This window comes from Phacochoerus africanus, chromosome 1 (genome assembly GCF_016906955.1).
Source record: "Phacochoerus africanus isolate WHEZ1 chromosome 1, ROS_Pafr_v1, whole genome shotgun sequence".
NCBI classification, from domain to species: domain Eukaryota; kingdom Metazoa; phylum Chordata; class Mammalia; order Artiodactyla; family Suidae; genus Phacochoerus; species Phacochoerus africanus.
In genome coordinates, this window is record NC_062544.1 from 274,072,594 (window position 1) to 274,094,753 (window position 22,160).

Genomic DNA, 22,160 nt, shown 5'->3' on the forward strand with positions numbered 1-22,160 from the left:
GGATCTGGGATTTCCCTTGTGGTGCAGCAGGTTAAAAATCCAGCATTGTCACTGCAGCTGCTTGGGTTGCTGTTGTGGTGTGGGGTAAACCCTGCCTGGAGAACTTCCACATGGGCCTGCCCATAAAAATAATTAACTGATTAATTAATGAAATATAGAGGATCTCCCAAATTACCATTATGCTATACTCTAATCTTCACTTTATACTTTATTTGCATCACCATTATATCAGCAAGACACCACTCACTATTTGATTCTGGGCTGGAATAAAAGTTAGAACCATTTTCTGGAGGAGAGTATAACTTGAGGAGGTTCAGAATAAAAAAAAGGTGCTGTTTGTGATCAAGTGCAAGTCAAGTGTTAAAAATGTTCTCTGTTTATGTGATATCTGGTTATAGAACGTTAAAATGAAGATTTGCTATGAAAGATAGCTTTGTAAGATAGTTTATAAGATGGTGACTGTACCGTCTTATAAAAAGGCTTCAGTGAGTTACAGTGAGCCTCCTTAATGCCTTAAGGTGTTATGCTCCAGTCTTGAAACAACACACTGATTACATTAGTCATAAAATTAGCCAATTATATGAGCACATGTGGTGGGGCCCAGCCACACCTAGGACATATAAAAGACTCTCAACCAGAAGAAACATCCATACTGAAGTAATCTACCCTCCTTGCCTATCTGAAGTAAAACAACCAAAAACATGCGTGGTTACTATGGAAACTACTGTGGGGGCCATGGCTATGGATGCTGTGGCTATGGAGGCCTGGGCTGTGGCTATGGGTCCTGCTACGGCTCTGGCTTCTGCAGACTGGGTTGTGGCTATGGCTGTGGCAATGGCTATGGCTCCTGCTCTCTCTGTGGCTATGGCTATGGATGTGGCTCTGGCTATGGCTCTGGCTTTGGCTACTACTATTGAGGATGCCATGGAAGATTAATCCTCTACACCTGGACATCAGGATTCTCCTATTCTGAAGTCATCTTGTTCTGCATCTTCCCTTGGGTGATGGTTATTCTGCATTATGGAAGTCTAGTATGGTCTGTTGTTGACCTACCATTAAACCTATACATTCCCTGAATTTACTTCAATAGGTGGGAACAGGTGAAATTCACTTGCAAATGCACATTTCTGCTTTCAACGGGCTGATGCTGTTATAACAGCTGTCCTAATAACTTTCAAACTGGAGTTTGTTTTTCTGTTGACCTAATAAACTTTTTCAATACAAACAGCAACCTTGGTTTTTTGTTTTGTTTTGTTTTGACCATGCCCGTGGCGTGTGAAAGTTGCCTGACCATGGATCAAACCTGTGCCACAGCAGCAAGCTGAGCCACTGCAGTGAAAATACCAGATTCTTAACTCACTGTGCCACAAGGGAACCCCAAGCAACCTTGGTTTTGATGTCATGCATTTGATGTCCTAATTATCTACTGACATTTTTTGGAGATTTAGTTTGCATGAAAGGTAGCAATTGTTTCCCTAGGGAAATAATTTTTTCTTACCATTTCTAGGTTAGCTTCTTGACTCATTCCATTGTCTGCTGTCTTAAGAAACTAACATATAGTTTGTAAACTTCAGTTTCCTCCTCTGCTGCTAAGGGAATGATATTTGTCATGCTGGTCAACTCTCAATCCTAAGTACATTATTATTTATAAGGTAAGTTAAAATCGTATGGTGCATGGTAAATACAAATAAAAATAATACTTCTGCAGTTTTCATATATATATATATCTTATAATAAATGAATGCTGCAATATCCTTATCTACTTCTAATTCTTTCTAAAATGTTTTGATTAAAGAAACAATCTAAGAAATATTTTAAAAATCTATTACACCCTAACATAGTAGTAGCTATTTGGTATGCCCAGCAGGCAGATGTAATTTTATTAAAACAGCATTTCATTTATATACTGAAAGATTCAAGTTCTCACAAGGTTTTAGCGAAAGTGTTGGTCAAATCTGTGGTCTCATATGAGTCTCAAATGATGAAAGATCTGCTTTCAAGTTCACCTAGTTGGCAGAATTTCATTCCTTGAGATTGTGTAACTGGAGCATGGGGTGGGGTGGGGTGGGGGTGCTCGACATTGACTGATAATGTGGAGCCTTTGCTGGAAGCCATCAACTCCAAGAAGCTGCCATTAGTTCTGTAACATGTAGTTTTCCAAATATGTTTGCTTGTTTTCTCAAAGCCAGAAATGGAAGGAGAAATACTCCAGCAAAATGGCCACTACTATCCCATACAATTTTATATAATAGAATCACATATACCATCACATACACACAATCACATATATTTGATTACTTATACTATTTTCATATTGTTAGCTATAAATCACAAGCCTTGCCCACACTCAAGAGGAAGGCACACACAGATTATTGACATTGAGAGGCAGAAATCATGGTGGCACTTGAATAGTCTGCCCTCCACTGATATTGATGCTATAAATCAATGGGAATTAGGAAGTTTTCCTAGTCTGCAGTGCTCTGGAACACTTTGCAGAACATTTGGTTTGCCTTATTTGTAATATTTGGTAGAATCTCCCTGAGTAATTAGTTGGATATGGAATATTTGTGGGGTATTTCTGTAATGATTTTCTCTATTTCTTCTAAGAAAATCAGTCTCTTTATAATTTCTAAATGTAAGGGTTTTACATTTCATTAATGCATGTAATGAAATACATTAAAATTTCATGGAAATTTCTAGGAAATTATATCCATAATATATAAATTTATATCCATAAAGATTCATAAAGTAAATACATACAATTTTTAATTTTCTTGCTTTCATGTTTTTTAATTTTGTATGTTTCTTTTACATTTTCCCTTGACCAAATTAGAAGTGATTTATAATTGTTAAGCCTTTCAAATATGATATTTTGATCATTTTTAAAGCCTATTAGGTTTCCCTCCATTATCTACTTCATTATATTCTGTTTATCACTTTCTTCTACTTTCTTTGGTTCACTTAATTATTCTTTGTAACTTTTTTAAACAGGGATATTAACTAATTTCCTCTTTGATTTCTTCATTGACCCATTTTCTTTTAAATAGAATGTTGTTTAATCTCCATGTGTTTGTGTTTTTTTCCCATTTTTCTTCCTATTGTTGATTTTTAGTTTCATACCACTTTGTCAGGGGAAAAAAAAAACTTGCTTGATATAATTTCTATCCTTTTAAATGTTTCGAGACTTGTTTTGTGGCCAAGCATGTAATCTATTCTGGAAGCCATTCCATGCACATTTGAAAAGAATATGCATTCTGCTTTAGGATGGATTTCCTATTGATATCTATTATTCTGACAGGTCTAATATGTCATTTAAGACCACTGAGTCCTTATTGATTTTCTGTCTGGATGATCTTTTATTGTATTATTGTAAGTTTTCCCCTTATGTCTTTTAATATTTGCTTTATATATTTTGTTGCTTCTATATTAGGTACATATATGTTAGCCAATGGTATATCCTCTTCTTATACTGATCACATTGTCAAAATAATGGCCTTTTTTGGTCTTTTGTTATAGATTTTTTTTAAAAAGTCTATTTTATTTGATACAAGTATTTCCATTCCAGCCTTCTTTTGTTTCCATTTGCATGTTAAATCTTTTTCCATCCCTCACTCTCAGTGTGTGTGTGTGTGTGTGTGTGTGTGTGTGTGTGTGTGTCCTTAGGTCTGAAGTGATTCTTTTATAAGCAGCATATAGGTGGGTCTTCAGGGTATTTTTCTTGTTTGTTTGTTTCTTTGTTTTTATCCATTCAGCCACCCTATGTCCTTTTTATTTATTTTGCTTTTGCTTTTTAGATCTTCACCCACAGCATATGGAAGTTCCCAGGCCAGGAGTTGAATCAGGCCTGCAGCTGCTGGCCTATACCACAGCCACAGCAATATGGGATCTGAGCCAAGTCTATGACATACACCACAGCTCACAGCAACACTGGATCCTTAACCCACTGAGTGAGGCCAGGGATTGAACCATGCAACCTTATGGCTCTTAGGTTCATCAACCACTGAGCCAAGAAGGGAACTCCCCACCCTTAATTGAAGTATTTCAGCCATTGATATTTAAAGTCATTACTTTACATTTTTTTTTTAATCAGACCAATGGCATTCAGAAGTTCCCCAGGCCAGGGATCAGAACTGCACCACAACAGTGACCTGAACCACAGCAATGACAACGACAGATTATTAACCACTAGGCCACCAAGGAACTCCATAATGTGATTAGTGATAAACATGTTCTTATTGCCATTTTGTTACTTGTTTTCTGTCAATTATTTTATTCCTTTTCTGTTCTTTTATTTCTATATATTTTTTCCCTTGTGATGTCATGATTTCATTAATAGGATGCTTGTGTTATTTTATCTCTGGTTTTTTATGGGTCTATGGTAGGTTTTTGATTTGTGGCAACCATAGGATTCATATATGTTGATCTATAACTATAGGTACTTGTTTTAAACTGGTAGTCATTTAATTTAAAAACATTTTAAAGATTTATATTTTGTTTATCTTCTCCCTATGTATTGTGTATTGTGTTTTTGATGTCATATTTTACGTCTTCATGTTTATCTGTTAATTGGTTATTGTAGTTAAATAGTTGATTTTACAAATTTTGGTCTTTTAATCCTTGTTGTAGCTTATTTAAGTGTTTGATCCATTGCCTCACTGTGTATTTGCCTTTACCAGTGAGAATTTTCCTTTCCTATAAATTCTTACTTCTTGCTGTAACTTTTATATTTTCCATTTAAAGCTGACCTTTTAACATTTGTTGTAGGATCACTTTAGTATTGATGATCTTTTGCTGGTCTGAGAAGTTCTTTATCTCTCAATTCTGAATAATTATGTTGCAGGTTATAGTATCCTGGGTAGTAGATTTTTCCATTTAATCACTTTAATTATTTCATGACACTCAATTCTGGCCTTCAAAACTTCTGCAGAAATATCAGGGTTCTCTTGTATGCCACTCTGTTTTTCTCCTGCCATCTTTAGAACTCTCTCTTTATTTTTTACTTTTGCCATTTTAATTATTATATATCTTCATGTGAATCTTTGGATTCATCTTGTTTGGCTCTCTCTATGCTTTCTGTATCTAGGTATCAGTTTTCTTCTTCATGTTTGAGTATTAGAAATACTAAACAATTACAAAAATTACATGAAATTCATTTTCTATCCCTTTTTTCTCTTTCTCCTAGTTCTGGGATTCCTATAATGTATATATTAGTATGCTTGATGTATTGTTTTCATTTTTTAGATTTGTTTTCCTTTTTGCCATTGAGATTGGGTGATTATCCTTATTCTATATTCCAGATTATTTATGTTTCTTATTTACCATTTAGTCTGCTATATCATTCTGGTGTGTTTTTCATTTTGGTTACTATATTCTTTAGCTCTCACTGGTTAATTTTTATATTTTCTAGTTTCTCATTAAAATTCTCACTGTGTTCATGTGCTATTTTCCCCCAGTTTACTTGGCATTTTTTATTATCAATATCTTGAACTCTATCTGATAAATTATTTATCTCTGTTTCATTAACATTGTTTCTGGGTTTTTTACTCATTCTTTTATTTAAAACAAACTCATTTGGAGTTCCCATTGTGGCTCAGCAGTAACAAACATGACTAGCAAGCATGAGGATGTGGGTTCATTCCCTGGCCTCTCTCAGTGGGTCAAGTATTCAGCGTTACTGTGAGCTCTGGTGTAGGTTACAGACATGTCTTGTATCCAGCATTGCTGTGACTGTAGCATAGACTAGCAGCTACAACTCCAATTCAACCCCTAGCCTGAGAACTTCCATATGCTGCACTTGTGGCCCTAAAAAAAGAAAGAGAAAAAGGAAAAAAAATCTCATTTGTTTCCTCATTTTGCTTAACTTTCTGTCTCTATAATGTTAAGTAAAATAGTAACCTATAAAAGTCCTGAAGATGCGTCTGTGTGTAAAGTGTCCTTATACAATTTGTGTGTGACCAGTGGCTTCGGTGGGAAAGCTGGTTATGAAGTAAGTTTGAGTCACATCTTTCCTCACTGTGTGCTATCAGCTATCGACTTGGGGGGAGGTGAGGCTACAGGTGAAAGGGCTGGAGACAAGGCCAGGGGTGAGCCAGGACTTGTACACTCGAAGTTCTATACCACCCTATTGGGAGCTGGGTCAGGTTACAAGATACTGGAGCAGAAGCCCTGAGGGTTGGGTTTGGGCTGAATCTATTTACATCTATGTTCTCCCCACATCCTTGTATTGGCACCTTTCCCCATAAGTGAGAAATTACAGAGTGAAAAGGGGAAGAGTGGCTGCCCAGGGCAGGCAGGGGAACACTCTGGGGCAGTTCCAGCATACCAGTTAGAGTTCCAGACTGTTCCAGACTCTACTGCCTTCAAGAGCACCAGCAATGTCTACTCTCATCCCATCAAATGTAGTACTGGGCCCAAACTGGGTCCCTTCCCGAAACTGCATGTTTTCCTCAGCTTTTGCCCTAGTGGGGAATTGCACAGCAAGCAAAGGGGACTGGAGTGGGTGGCCACTTGGTGCTGATTAAGGTGAATGCTACAGTGATTGTGGGAAACTAACCAGAGTCCCAGGCAGTCTCAATCTGCTTCTTCCACCTCATTTCAGAAGTGAGCATGTGCATACTCTTCACAAACAGAGTCCACTTTTCTCATGGCCCTATGGCCAGTCCCACCCATATTCAAATTATTCAAGTGGATTCATCTTCCTAGTGTCAAACCTCAATGCTAGGGTGCCCAGAATGCCATTTGAACTGCTCAGTCACTAGGGAGGATCTCTGATAATCCCCTCCACTTCTATGTCCCCTCCTAAGGACACAGGTCCTGAACTAACTGCTTTGCTTCTCTTTCTGCCCTACTCACTATGTATCGCTCTTTACAGCCTTGATTGTATAAGAAACTTTATGGCAGTCTCCAGTGGTTTACAGGGAGAATTTCTCCTCATGTAGATGTGTTTTAATGTGCACCTGGATTCGGTGAGCTCAGGATCCTCCTGTTCTACCATCTTGCTCTCCTTTGGGTTTTCATGATTTTAGTCTACCCAAGTCGCTGCCTGATTATGAAACATAATACATCTCTTTCCAAAATGCAATCAGAGATTGATCCCTTCAAAATTTTGTGGAGACAGACCTCCAATTATATATATTCCTATGTTAATGTGAGAATGATAGAATGCCAGAGAGAATATGTCCAGCTACAACGCATAAGAAGAGATCAAGTACCTGTTGTCAATGAGGAAAAGAATCAGCAATAATATAAAATTTAGACGAAAAAAATGCATCTGTCCAGGGGCATATTCAAATACCAAACATTGAGAAAGAATAAGATACTAAAATAATAGCATAAAGTGGTGAGAGGAGGGGTGTAACTTTCCAAATATTTAGTCAAACTTTGGATATATCGAATATAAGGATTTGCTTAAATCGAGGTAGATAATAGTAGCTCTTGGTATGCTTACAAATATGCATATTCGAAAAGTAGCAGTTGAATAAAACTATTCATCCACACACATAAATTGCCAACTGTAAGTAGCTTAAGACTCAACAGTCCCATACAGAATCATACAAACACACATGCATAGACACATAAAAACTCATATACCCAAGAAATCTAAATATTTATACACAAAAAAGGAGCGGTGTGAAAAGCTGACTACCTTTAATGAGTAATTAATTTTTACATTTTCACAAATGAAAATGGTTAAATTTTTTTCATTCAACTATGTAATAGTAATAAAGCTCAAATAAATATTTTTAAATTGTTGCCAATTGAGACATTTCAATTAAAAAATGTCTCATGGTAGTCTAAGATTCAGTAGATATTTTTTTTTGGTCTTTTCTAGGGTCGCACTCATGGCATATGGAGGTTCCCAGGCTGGGGGTCTAATTGGAGCTGTAGCCACCAGCCTACGACAGAGCCACAGCAACGCGGGATCCCAGCCATGTCTGCAATCTACACCACAGCTCACAGCAACACCAGATCCTTAACCCACTGAGCGAGACCAGGGACCGAACCTGCAACCTCATGGTTCCTAGTCAGATTCGTTAACCACTGCACCACGACGGGAACTCCAACAGTAGACATTTTTTGTACAGTCAAGAATCTTCTTATTATAGTTAGTTCAAGAGCTATACATGGTGCCTCATAAGAGAATGTCCTGAACATATGAGCCATCTAGAATTCCTCAAAATAAGCCAGAGGACCAGTATCTTCCATAACAGCATGGATGATAGGTATATCCATAACCACCATAGCCACATCCATAGCCACATCCCAGGCCACCATAGCCATAACCGAGGCCACCACAGTAGTTATTATAGAAGTTCATGATGTAAGGAGAAGGCTCAGTTGAAGAGCAGAGTTAGTTTCAAGAGTTTAAAAATATTAATCTGCACAGGACCTTATATACCACCTGGGTGATACAGGGAAAAACCACAGAATCTATTGCATTCATATTCCAAACAAAGTGGCATTAAAACTATGTCAATAATTACACATAAAAATATTTCTAATGGAGTTCCCATCATGGTTCAGTGGTTAACGAATCTGACTAGGAACCATGAGGTTGCAGGTTTGATCCCTGGCCTCACTCAGTGGTTTAAGGATCTAACGTTGCCGTGACCTGTGTGTGGTGTAAGTCACAGACACGGCTCAGATCTGGCGTTGCTGTAACTCTGGTGTAGGTTGGTGGCTACAGCTCTGATTAGACCCCTAGCCTGGGAACCTCCATATGCCACAGGAGCGGCCCTAGAAAAGACAAAAATAATATATATATATATATATATTTCTAAGACAAGACTTTTGTGCTATGTGTCATGACGCCTGTCATGAGAGCATATGGCTTTAATGAGATATTATTCATCTGATTTGGTGACTTGTATATTCCACATTCCAAGTTTAAACCATGTTACTAGCTGCATGTGATCACACAAACCATGTGGATTCTGCTTGTTGAAAATCTTAGTTTTATTTTAACAATTTCTCCTATCTGCCTATATCTCTCCAATCCTGGGAAAAAAAGGCAGACTTCAAGGGGAAGAGAAAATGGAGAGTTTGTGGTGGCAGAATTCACTTTTTTAATATTGGATAACTAAGTGTTTTATCATTTTTTGAAGAGCAGTATTATACATTATATTTTGGTTTATACTTCAAGTAAACATGTGTCTATAACTTTATATTTGAAAGAAAGGCAGGGTAGAGACTCTTAAAGTTGAACTTCATTAAGCTGGGTGTATAGAAAGGGAAGAACTTATGATATTAGAAATCTGAGTTTAAAAATGATTCTCAAAACTCTCAGTGATTTATTGGTATGGTGTTCCCCCGATATGTTGCACTGAAAAAGGCACATCTCTTCTTGCATTCTTGTTGAAAAGTATAACCTAGGTATGAGAAAACTTCAGACAAATCCAAACTGTAGAATATTCCACAAAATATCTGACTCTTCATGAAATTCAGATAAAACCAGAGGAACTGTCACTAATTGGAAGAGACTAAAAGTATATGCAAACACAAACACTGTAAATTGTATCCTGTAACCAACAAAGACTTTAGTAGACAAAAATGGTGAAATATATATCCATAGTTAAAATCATTTTACAAAGTTAATTTCTTTGTTTTGATGTATGTATTATGGTTATGACAGATGTTAACGTTGGGGGGACACTGACTAATGAGTATAATAGAATTTTTGTTATTCTGGTAACATTCAATAAATAAAATTATTTCAATGCATGAAGTTCAAAATAAATATAAAAGCACCCTTCCATGCCATTGATTTGCTTGTTTGTGACTTATTCATCACCAAATATTATTAGGAAAGGATTATATACTGGCACTATTACAGCACTGGGAATGAAGCAGTGCGCATGACAGCTAAGGTCACTATTATGGAGTTTATATTCTGAATTAAGGCAGGTTAGGAAATTCAAGAGAGACAAAGATTTAAAAAGTGAATCATATTTTCTGATAATGAAGGGGTTATGTAAATATTTACTCAAGGTGAATTAGGGGAAATAAAAAGAGAGTTATTGGTGTGGGGTTACTTAAAAATGGGTGGTCAGAGAAACCCTCACTGAGAGAACCAGGAGAGAAGGTAAGCAATCCTTGCTGTTTCTTAAAGAGCTCAGGGGCAGAGATTTATTGGTGGAAACAAACTAGGTCTTTTTGAATAGCTGAAGACCCAATAAGATCTATAAATTTTAGTGGAGAGGAAGGGTATTACCAGATGAGCTTATAGATGTGGTCATGGCTATGTCGTGTTAGACCATGTTGCCTGAGTTTTCTAAGTTTTCGGTTGCCAGGTATAGCTAGTGAAAATGCAAGACAACCAGTTAAATTTGAACGTCAAACAAATTATTTTAGCAGAAGTATTCCTCTTGCAATCTTGGAAAACACAATATCCTGAATTTCAAATTTGAATTTCAATATTCTGAAGCTGAAATGTAACTGCACGTCTAGTATTTACTCTAGTATCCCAAGTGAGGAGATATTGGAAGATTATGGTAAAGGAAAGTCATTATCTAATTAGTGCCATGTATGCTTTGAGATGTAGTTAAAAAATGATACAGGCTGGGTAGTATAGAGAATTATGAAGGTAATTTGTCTTGTTAAATTTCTCGTGAATATTAATCTATGGAGAAAGGGTTATTTTAAAGAATACATAATAAGATTGTAAATATATACAAGAAATATGCATGAAGTAATGCAGTTGAAGATGAAATTGAGATTGACTAGAGAAAAGAGATATCCAAAATTGATTCATCTCCACAGAGTTTAGCTAGAGACAAAAGTCTATAAGTCAGGCAAACACTTAGCTGGGCACACTAATATTTGGGGGCAAAATCTGAGGTGATAAAAGAGGATACTCAGAATAACCAGCTTCTGAGGTTGGAAATGAACCAAGAGTGGGTGAATAGGGAGAAGCTGAAGTTTGGAGCCTTAGGAATGGAAAGAGAGGTTGGTAGACCTAAATGTACTCAGAGGCTGAGTGAAATTAATGCTTGACTCTGAATGTGGTAAGACTGAGTTCTTCATGATCTCTGCAAGTGCATCTCAGTAGAGTTGTAGAGACCAAAGATAAAAAACTATGAATGGAGAGGTAAAGGGATATTAAAACGCTCCAAAAATTTATATGGAAACACAAAAGACCCAGATTTGCAAGAGCAATTCTGAGGAACAAAAACCAAGCAGGAGGCATAACTCTCCCAGACTTTGGGCAATATTACAAAGCTACTGTCATTAAGACAGTGTGGTACTGGTACCAAAACAGACAGACAGACCAATGGAACAGAATAGAGAACCCAGAAATAAACCTAGACACCTGTGCTCAATTAATCTTTGACAAAGGAGGCAAGACCATAAAATGGGAAAAAAGACAGTCTTTTCAGCAAGCATTTCTGGGAAACCTGGACAGCTGCATGCAAGTCAGTGAAACTAGAACACACCCTCACACCATGAATCATAAACTCAAAATGGCTGAAAGACTTAAATATAAGACAAGATACCATCAAACTCCTGGAAGAGAACATAGGCAAAACATTCTCTGACATCAACCTTACAAATTTTTTCTCAGGTCAGTCTCCCAAAACAGCAGGAATAAAAGCAAAAATAAACCAATGGGACCTAATCAAACTGACAAGCTTTTGCACAGCCAAGGAAACCAAAAAGAAACCAAAAAGACAATTTACAGAATGGGAGAAAATAGTTTCAAATGATGCAACTGACAAGGGCCTAACCTCTAGAATATACAAGCAACTTATACAACTCAACAGCAAAAAAGCCAACAACCCAATTGAAAGATGGGCAAAGGACCAGAATAGACATTTTTTCCAAGGAAGGTACAGTCATGGTCAACAAGCACTTGAAACAATGCTAAACATTCCCAATTGTTAGAGAAATGCAAATCAAAACTACCATGAGATACCACTTCACAGCAGTCTGAATGGCCATCATCAATAAGTCCACAAAGCACAAATGCTGGAGGGGGTGTGGAGAAAAGGGAACCCTCCTGAACTGTTGGTGGGAATGTAAGCTGAAACAACCACTATGGAGAACAGTATGGAGGTACTTTAGAAAACTATACATAGAACTGCCATATGACCCAGTAATCCCACTCTTGGATATATATCCAGACAAAACTTTCCTTAAAAAAGACACATGCACCAGTATGTTCACACTATTCACAATAGCCAGGACATGGAAACAACCCAAATGGCCATCAACAGATGATTGGATTAGGAAGATGTAGTATACATTCACAAAGGAATACTACTCAGCCTTAAAAAAGAACAAAATAGTGTCATTTACAGCAACATGGATGGAACTAGAGACTCTCATCCTGAGTGAAGTACTTCAGAAAAAGACAAATACCGTATGAGATAACTTATATCTGGAATGTAATATAAGGCCCAAATGAACCTTTCCACAGAAAAGAAAATCATGGATTTGAAGAATAGACTTGTGGTTGCCAAGGGGGAGAGCAAGGGAGTGAGATGGACTGGGAACTTGGGGTTAATGGATGCCAATTATCGCCTTTGGAATGGATTAGCAATGAGATCCAGCTGTGTATCACTGAGAGCCTTGTCTAGTCAGTTATGAGGGAACATGATAATGTGAGAAAAAAAGAACATATGCATAGATGCTGGAGGGGGTGTGGAGAAAAGGGAACCCTCCTGAACTGTTAGTGGGAATGTAAGCTGAAACAACCACTATGGAGAACATTATGGAGGTACTTTAGAAAACTACTGCTGTACAGTAGAAAAAATAAAATAAAGGTAAAAAAAATTGCCTCTATGGAAAAACTCTTGTGACCTTTTGCTATGAAGAAGAATATAGCAACTGGGATTACCTTGAAGGATATGAAGAATGAAATAAGACTTATGTTAGTTTTGATTTTGAATCTATTTGAGAATTGAGTGTATTCAAAACAGACCAGAAAAGACTGGGGAAAAAAATGATGCCATGCAAAACTCTCAATGCTATGATCAGAGAGAACCACTTAGTTCTTCAGGAGAAAGAAATTAATTCCTGGAGGTAAATTCTATGGAGGAGAAGTCTAGTAAATGTTGTAATTAGAAACTTATTTTTCCCAGAAAAAAAATGTGTTTTACATTTTTACATCAAATGTGAAAAAATTGGTTAATTACATGTATTATTTTAATTGTTTGATTAACAGATACAATTCACACTTAGAACATTTAGGAAATGTTCTAAGAAGTTAATAATCTTTAAGAAGAAGAATAATCATATTATTTCAACTAGTTTTTACTAAAAATTTGTTATATGATTCTGCACTGTGAGAATTGAATCTATTGCTGTTTTCTACGTGAAAATGTTACATGCTGTAGTTGAAAAGTCCTCTTCTTAAAATATCTCAATGGAGTATATAGTAAAATAACTGTCACAATAACGTATTTACTTGAAAAAAATGTACCCAACCTTAAACACAAATGGAAAGTAAATTAAAAAAAACACATGATAGCAGGGAGTTCCTGTCATGGCTCAGGGGTAAAGAAACGGATTAGTAACCATGAGGACATGGCTTCAACCCCTAGCCTCGCTCAGTGGGTTAGGGATCTGGTATTGCTGTGAGTTGTGGTGTAAGTCACAGATGTGGCTTTCTTCCCATGTTGCTGTGGCCACAGTGTAGACCAGCAGCTATAGCTCCTATTTGACCCCTAGCCTGGGAACCCCCATATGCTGTGGATGTGGCCTTAAAAGGACAAAAAAAATACATTGCTATTGACCATCTATTCCATATACAAGAGTGGGCATCTGCCAATCCCAGTCAACAGGGAAGGACATTGGTATAGCACAGAAGTCTACCCAATATTCTGTGATAACCTAAATAGGAAAAGAATCTGAAAAATAATGGGTATGTGTATATGTAAAACTGAATCACTTTGTTGTACAACAGATATTATCACAATATTGTAAATTAACTATACATCAATAAAACTTCAAAAATGAAAACAAATTACCATATAAAAGTGATATCATAAAGAAACACACATGATGGCTGAACATATCAATGCCTTGTTGTGATCATTAGCATGTACATTTTCCGTTTAATTAAGATATTATCTTTTGACTCATTTGACATAGGTATGATTTTAGATGTATCAAGTAATTTTAAAAATTTGCATCCTTCTTCTGATGCTCTCCAAAGGAAGCTGATTAAAATGCAGAGGATTCTAACTTCTTAAACTAACTTCACTGTAGTATTAAGCAGCCCTAAATTCCACTCTCTAAATTATCTAAAATTACCTGAAGGAAATGAACAAATTTCATTTTAACTAAGAACGGTCTTTGAATATCAGAAACCCATGAGAATATACAAATAATGTTGCTCTCCCACATGCATTTTCTTGAAGACACAAAAATACATTTTTTAACTCTAATATAACACCAGTCCCCTTTTCTTTGAGCACCCAAAATGATGAGTTATTACACAGATTTGAAGGAAGATATCTTTAATTAAAGTGTTATGCATGAGAGCTCAGCATGCCAGGATACAAAGCTTACAGACCGGACATTTTGAGAAAGTAACAACTCTCTAATTGTTGTTAACACAAGAATATAATGCTAAGTCTATCAGATAGTTACTTAGAATATTAACAGATCACTGTATATACAATTAGAAAATAAAGAAATAAGGAAAATGGATTCCAGGGGATAACTTCTATTTTCATGCCTTTCAGGAAGAGTTGAACATAAATGAAAATTAGATTCATTGGTACAAGTGAAAAAGTAGAAGATATTTTCTTCAGATCTGTTTCCCTTGAAATTTTCTTTTATTTATTTTTTTTCAATTATTTAATGAATTTTATTACATTTATAGGTGTGCAACAATCACCACCAAAAAATTTTCTTACAGAATTTCCATCCCAAACCCTCAGTGCATCCCCCCACTCCCCAAGCTGTCTCATTTGGAAACCATAAGTTTTTAAAAGTCTGTGAGTCAATATCTGTTCTGCAAAGAAGAACATTGTGTCCTTTTTTTAGATTTTACATGGAAGTGATAGTATTTGATGTTGGTATCTAGTTGTCTGACTGATTTCACTTAGTGTAATAATTTCTAGGTCCATCCATGTTGCTGCAAATGCCATTATTTCTTTCCTTTTAATGGGTGAGTAATATTCCATCGTGTATATGTACCACATCTTCTTTATCCACTCTTCTGTCGATGGATATTTAGGTTGTTTCCATGTCTTGGTTATTGTATATAATGCTGCAATGAACATTGGATACATAAAATTATTATTAATATTATAGGCATGAAGGATATATCATGATTTCAGTATAGAAATACACTAGTTCCCTAAAGAAAGATAATATTTGGGTCAGGAGAGAAGAAGAATGTATGACAAAAGAAATATTATTTTTGTGAAAGTTATAAAATAATAAAGTTATGTGGGGCCAAGAGCCTAACAAATGTCACCTTTCTTGATATAAAGTTATAGGAGTTTAAAATAAAACAGGGAGGACTCTGTAGGTGTGAGTGTGTGTCTCCTCTCATTCAAGCCCTCCATTGGAAAAGAGTCCAAACAGAGAGTTAAACATAGCAAGCCTCTTGAATTACTCTGAGGCTTCCTCTTATGTTTGTAAACAATAAACTAGTCATAAAGTTAGCCAATGGCAAGAAGGTGTGGTGGGTCACACCCACACTGAGAACATATAAAAGGCCCTCTGCAAGGAGAGATGTCCACACTGAACAGACACTTCTACTCTCCTTCTCCACCCAAGAACAACCTCAACAACCAACACCATGTGTGGTTACTACATAAATTACTATGGGGGCCGCAGCTATGGATGCTGTGGCTATGGAGCCCTGGGCTGTGGCTATGGGTCCTGCTATGGCTATGGCTTCCGCAGACCGGGTTGTGGTTATGGCTGTGGCTATGGCTATGGCTCCCACTCTCTCTGTGGCTCTGGCTATGGATGTGGCTCTGGCTTTGGCTACTACTATTGAGGGCACCATGGAAGTTTCCATCCTCTACACCTGGACATTGGGATTCACCAATTTTTAACCCTACATGTCCTGAGCCTTCCCTTTGGTGATGATTATCCTGTATCACAGAACTCTACTGTAGTTTGTTGTTGACCTACCATCTAACATATACATTCTCTGAATTTACCTCATTAAGTGAGATAAAGTGACATTTACCTATGACTTCAGCATCTGATTTCATTAGGATGATATTATCACAGTGACTGCCTTGATGACTTCTGTCCTGGAGTTTGTTTCTCTTTTGACTAAATAAACTTGTTCAATCCAAATAGAAATTCTGGTTTTTATGTCAGTTATTTGATGTCCAGTTTTACTTACAGAAATTTCTTTGGCAGAAGTTCAATCCCTGTGGTTATATAACTGAGGGGCTCAAATTGACTGTTGGTGGGAGGCATTTGCAAGCTGTCTGCTGGAAGACACCCTCTGCTTCAGGAGGCTGTCTGCAGTTCCTTGACCCATTTTCTTACTTTCTCAAAGCTGGGAAGGAAGAGCAGATACTCCAGCAGGATGGGTGCTATAATCTCATACAATTTTATGTAACAGAATCACATACACATCATCATATATATTTTGTTACTTTTGCCCTATTCAGCTTGTTAGAAGTAATTCACAGTCTTGTTCACATTGAAGAGGAGGGCATCACATAGGCCATTGACATCTAAAAGTCAAAGTCATGGAGGCACCTTAATTGTCTGTCCATTACTGATATCAATGATATGCACCCTTCCTAATGAAAATTAGAAAGTTTACCTCATTTGCAGTGCTCTTGAGCAATTCATAGAACATAAAATTATTTTATTTCTGAATATTTGGTAGAATGTCCTTGAGTAATTGTCTGGATCTGGATCCAAGTCTTGGCTGTGACTTATACCACAACATATGGCAATGCCAGATCCCCAAACCACTAAGTGAGGCCAGGGATCAAACTTGCATCCTCATAGATATTAGTTTTGTTGCTGCTGGGCTGCAACTGGGAACTCTCCCATATTCTTAAGTATCTGTAAAAGTCTTGTTTTTATATTTAATGGAATTTACCACTGAAGACATCTGAATCAACTTAGAGTTTATTTTGCGGAAAGTTTTTTTTTTAATTATGAATTAATTTGCTTTATTAGATATATTTATTGATATTGATTTATTCTAGTCAGTTTTGATAATTTGTGTATTTAAAGAGAATTTTCCATTTCATTCATGTTAACATTCATCATATTATCCACTTATTATTTTTAGAGTCTGTTTGATTTAAAAGATATTAATTCTCTTATTCTTCAGATTCGCATTTTGTATTATACCCTACATTCTTGATCAACTTGTCTAGAATTTATCAGTTTTATCTGTTCAAAGTACCAAGTTTATTACTGATATTCTTTAATAGTTTATTTTTCCATTTAATTGACCCTACCCATGTCTCTATTTTTCCTACATTATTCTTAATTTATATTTAATATTTTTTTTCCTTTCTAGCTCTTTGTATTAGCTTAGAACATCGATTTTAAATATTCCTTTTTTTGTAACATAATCGTTTAAAGCTATACATTTTCCTCCAAACATTTCTTCATTGGTAGATCATATATTTGGTATGTGGCATTTCTTTATTAATCAATTTAAATTATTTTTCAATTTGCCATCTGATTTCTTTTTGATTCATATGCTATCTGAAGGCAGTTGTTTACAAATCCAGAAGACTCTTTTCTCATGAACCTAAGACATCCTGGTAGAGAGGTAGATAGGTGGAAAATCTCACTACGCCACTACTCCACCCAAAGACATGCTGATGTGAGCTGATGAAATTTTCTCTGCAGTTTCAGACATCAATGTCAGGGACCAGTGGGACAACCAGCAGTCAAGAAAAACCAAAGAGACTAACGTAACTGCAACAATTCTGAAAATTATTAACCATAGCTCACAAAACTTATGTGCTAAACCTAAATAGGGTGACCACCTATCTTTTTTTTTTTAGATTTAAATAGAACCAAGATGCTCCTAAAAAAACAAAATTTCTATCATACCAAGAATCAAGAAAATTAAACTCAAATGAGAAAAAATAATCAACTAATCCTTACACTAAGTTAATCAAACATTCACATTATCTGACAGAGGTTTTAGAGTAGCCGTCATAAATATGTTGCAATAATTAAATTCTTTTGAAACGCAAACACACAATGGTAGCCTGCAAATGGCTACCACTAGAAAGATGACGTGTATAACAGTATCAGACTACTCTTTCAAACAAAAAATTCAGTATCAGACTAAAACTTTCAAACGAAAATTTTAATGGCAATGAAGATGGATATTTTGTACAATAAATGGGGTAATCTATCAAGAAGATACAACAATTTAAAATTCATGTATACCTAACAACAGAGCTCCAAAATTCACAAATCAAAAATTGATAGAACTGAAGAGAGAAAGAGATTGCAATAATAATAGTTGAAGTTTTCAATATTCTACTTTGAATATTGGATAAAACACCTACACAGAAGATCCTAACATAAATGAAAAACACTCTAAACCTGCTAGACCTAACACTTTCAGATAATACTCAACCACAATAGAGCACAAATTTCTCCCAAAATATTTTCCAAGATAGACCACATGTAAAGCTACAGAGCCACTGAATTTTTTAAAAACAAAATCATGTGTAGTTCCATATACAGACCATCTTCCACTGAGGAAGGAGGGAACTATCTACATAATTCTTCACTCTATATGCTTCTAGAAAGCATGAATTTAGGGCAGGTTAAGATTTTGGCCAGCCTCATATATTGATCCCTATTCAGAAATTAATTTTGTGTGGACCCATTGTAACCTCAGCTACCTCAAATTCTAACTATAGTTACAAAAAATTATTATGAACCATTGATTTATATTTTAACATTGCTGTATTATTATTAATACTTAATAAACGGAGTGAATTAACTAGTTACTATAATCAGCTTTGCTGAACATTATCCAGCCCACCAGCATCAAGCATATGCTTTTCAGCCTGTATTCTAGATCATACTTATGTTTGCATTATTACAGTCTATCAAAGCTACTGCTTTGTTCTGAAAAGTAACAGGTCTCTTTCCAAAGGTAAACAATTATTTAAAAGTTTAACTGGGAGTTCCTGCCATGGTGCAGTTCTTAATGAACCCAACTAGGGATCAATGAAGTTGCAGGTTCGATCCCTGGCCTCGCTCAGTGGGTTAAGGATCTGGCCTTGCCATGAACTGTGGTGTAGGTCACAGATGCGGTTCAGCTCTGATGTTGCTGTTGCTGTGGCTGTGGCTGTGGCGCAGGCCAGCAGCTATAGCTCTGATTGGACCCCTAGCCTGGGAACCTCCACATGCCATGAGTGTGGCCTAAAAAGCAAAAAAGAAAAAGAAAGTATTGTAACAAATATAAAAATAAATTAAAAATAAAATAAAAGTTTAACTGAGACAGACCTCAAATTCTATATTTCCCTGTGACAAAGTTAGCATGAGAGAAAGCCTGCTGTGCAGATACAATGCATGAGTTTCAGATTATCAATGAGAAAAAACAGCAATAATATAAAATGTAGAAGAAAAATTACATCTTCCTAAGGGCATATTAAGATAGCAAGTACCAAGAAAGACTGAAATACTTAAGAATTATCATGAAGTGATTAAAAGAAAGCTACTCCTTTGCCCATCTCTCTTTATTTCTTTTTAGGGCAGCACCTGCAGCAAATGGCAGTTACCAGGCTCAGGGTCAAATCAAAGCTTCAGCTTCTGGCCTATACCAGAGCCACAGCACCACCAGATCAGGGCCACATCAGTGATCCATGATACAGCTTGCTGGATCCTTAACCTACTGAGTAAGGCCATAGATTGAGCCCCCATCCTCATGGATACTAGTCAGTTTCATAACATGCTGAGCCAGAATAGGAACTCCCTTTGCCTATCTCTGTAGTCCAACTTCAGTTGACAAAAGATGAGATCTCAATGATATCAAAGCAGTTAAGAGTAGACCTTGGAGATGCTCACGAAAATATATATTAGAAAAACATTGGTTGACTATAACCATTTGCACACCAAAACTGTCTACTGTAAATAATATGAGTCAAAAATCACACACACACACAAACACACACATACAGTCACAAGAAAGCTAGATTTAAAAAATACATGAAAATAGCATAGTTGTGAAAACAGAGTACCTTTAATGAAACATGGATTTAGCTGTTTTCCCAAATGCAAATGGTCAAGACTTGTTTTATTCAATCATGTAATATTTACATGGATTAAACAAATAGCTGTGTAAATTATTGGACATAGGCAGTTCAATCCAAAAAGTCAGACATTGCATGGCAATCTAAGATTCAGTAGCCACTGAATGGGTAAGAGAATTCTTATTATAATTAATGCAGGAGTCACATGTGGTGCCTCATAAAAGGATGTCCTGAATAGATGAGCAATCTAGAACTCCTCAAAGAAGCCAGAAGACCGGTATCATCCAGAGCAGCATGGACGGTAGCCGGTATATCCATAGCCACATAGTCACATCCATAGCTACATCCCAGGCCACCATAGCCATAGCCCAGGTCACCACAGTAGTTATTGTAGAAGCTCATGATGTGAGAAGACTCAATTGAAGATCAGAGTTAGTTTAGAGTTTTAAGTTTATAATCTGCTCGAGGTCTTAAAGACCAACTGAGCGGTATGTAGGACGAACTACAGGCATCGCTGGACTCATATTTTATACTAAATTGGCATTAAAACTCTCTCAAAAATTCCTCATAACCAATGTATCCAAAGGAAGACAACACTCGTATATGTCATAATGCCTATCAGTAAATCATATGCTTTTAATGAGAGATTCTTATTTGGTGTCATGTTTATTCTAGATCCCAAATTTAAACTATGTTGCTAGTTCCATGAGATCCTATAACCCACAATCCATGTAGATTCTACTTTTTGAAAATCTTAGTTTTATTTAATAATATCCTCCTTCTACCTGTGTATATGTAGTTTGGGGAACAAAAGTGGGGCTTCAGAGTGGTAGGGGACAGTGGAAATTTTGTGGAGACTTGGCAGAAGGCATGTAGAGGATATAAAGACATAACAGGATTCATTTATAAATCTTTTAATGATTAACATGTTTTATTAGTTTGTGTGGAACAATGTTATTCACTTTGATGTATACTTCATATATTTATGAATACACCCAAACACACACACACACACCCAAACACACACACACACATTCTTCCATATAAGCAAATTTAGACTCTTAATGGTAGAGCCCATGAATTTTTAAACTGTGAACGATGGTTATACAGAAATAGAAAGATTTATTCTATTGCTATTTTGAGCTTAAAAATTTATTCCAGAGACTCTCAAAGATTTATTGACATCATGAAACTCCTACTATGATACAATGTAATAAACACATCTCTTCTCATATCTTGGCCAAAATGTATAACGTCAACATTGTTGTGAGAAAACAGAAAAATCCAAATTGAGAAACATACGACAAGACATTTGGCTCATTTAAGTTGTCAGTGCCATAAAAGTTAATGAAAGATTGAGAAATGCTCACCAACTGGAGGAGACTTAAGAGATAAGACACGAGAAAGAGAGAGATATTGGACTGGATCCTGGAACAGAAAAACAATATTGGTAGAAAACATGTGAAAATCAAATCAAATTTGTAAATTACTAAAGAATATCATGACGTTTAATTTCCTAATTTTGTACTTGGTTATGAATAATATTAACATAGCTATAACTGAGTTAATGGTATATGGCAACTTGCTATACATTTTTGCAACTTTCAATAACTCTAAAGTCATTTCAAAATAAAACAGTGAGAAAGAGGAATTTTTAAATACTCCTTGATAGGATTAATTTGACCATTTATTAATTCTTTTGTATATCAAACTTTTAAGAATCAATTGCATCTTAGGCACTGTTAGGAGCATGGAAGATGGAGCAGTGAATAGGACAGACAGGATACCTACTGTTGTGGAGCTTATTCTCTGGCTAAGGAAGGGCAGAATATGCAGGCATGAGCTTGGAAGCAAATTCTCAAAGTGAATAAGATAATTTCTGATAGTTATGAGTCTAATTAAATAATTAAGGCAATAAAAGGTAAAATTTTAAAGAGAATTGGTGAGAGAGTACTTCAAACTGCATGGTCAGGGAAATCCTCTTTGAGA

General features: G+C 36.1%; 1 protein-coding gene across 1 annotated transcript; it reads right to left on the reverse strand.

Annotated features, from left to right (window-relative positions):
- Positions 1–8,173: 8,173 nt before the first annotated feature.
- LOC125113590 (keratin-associated protein 20-1-like) lies at positions 8,174–8,317 on the reverse strand. The gene has a single exon (XM_047756409.1). The coding sequence runs from the start codon at positions 8,315–8,317 to the stop codon at positions 8,174–8,176; it is 144 nt and encodes a 47-aa protein (XP_047612365.1).
- Between the last annotated feature and the right edge of the window lie 13,843 nt (positions 8,318–22,160).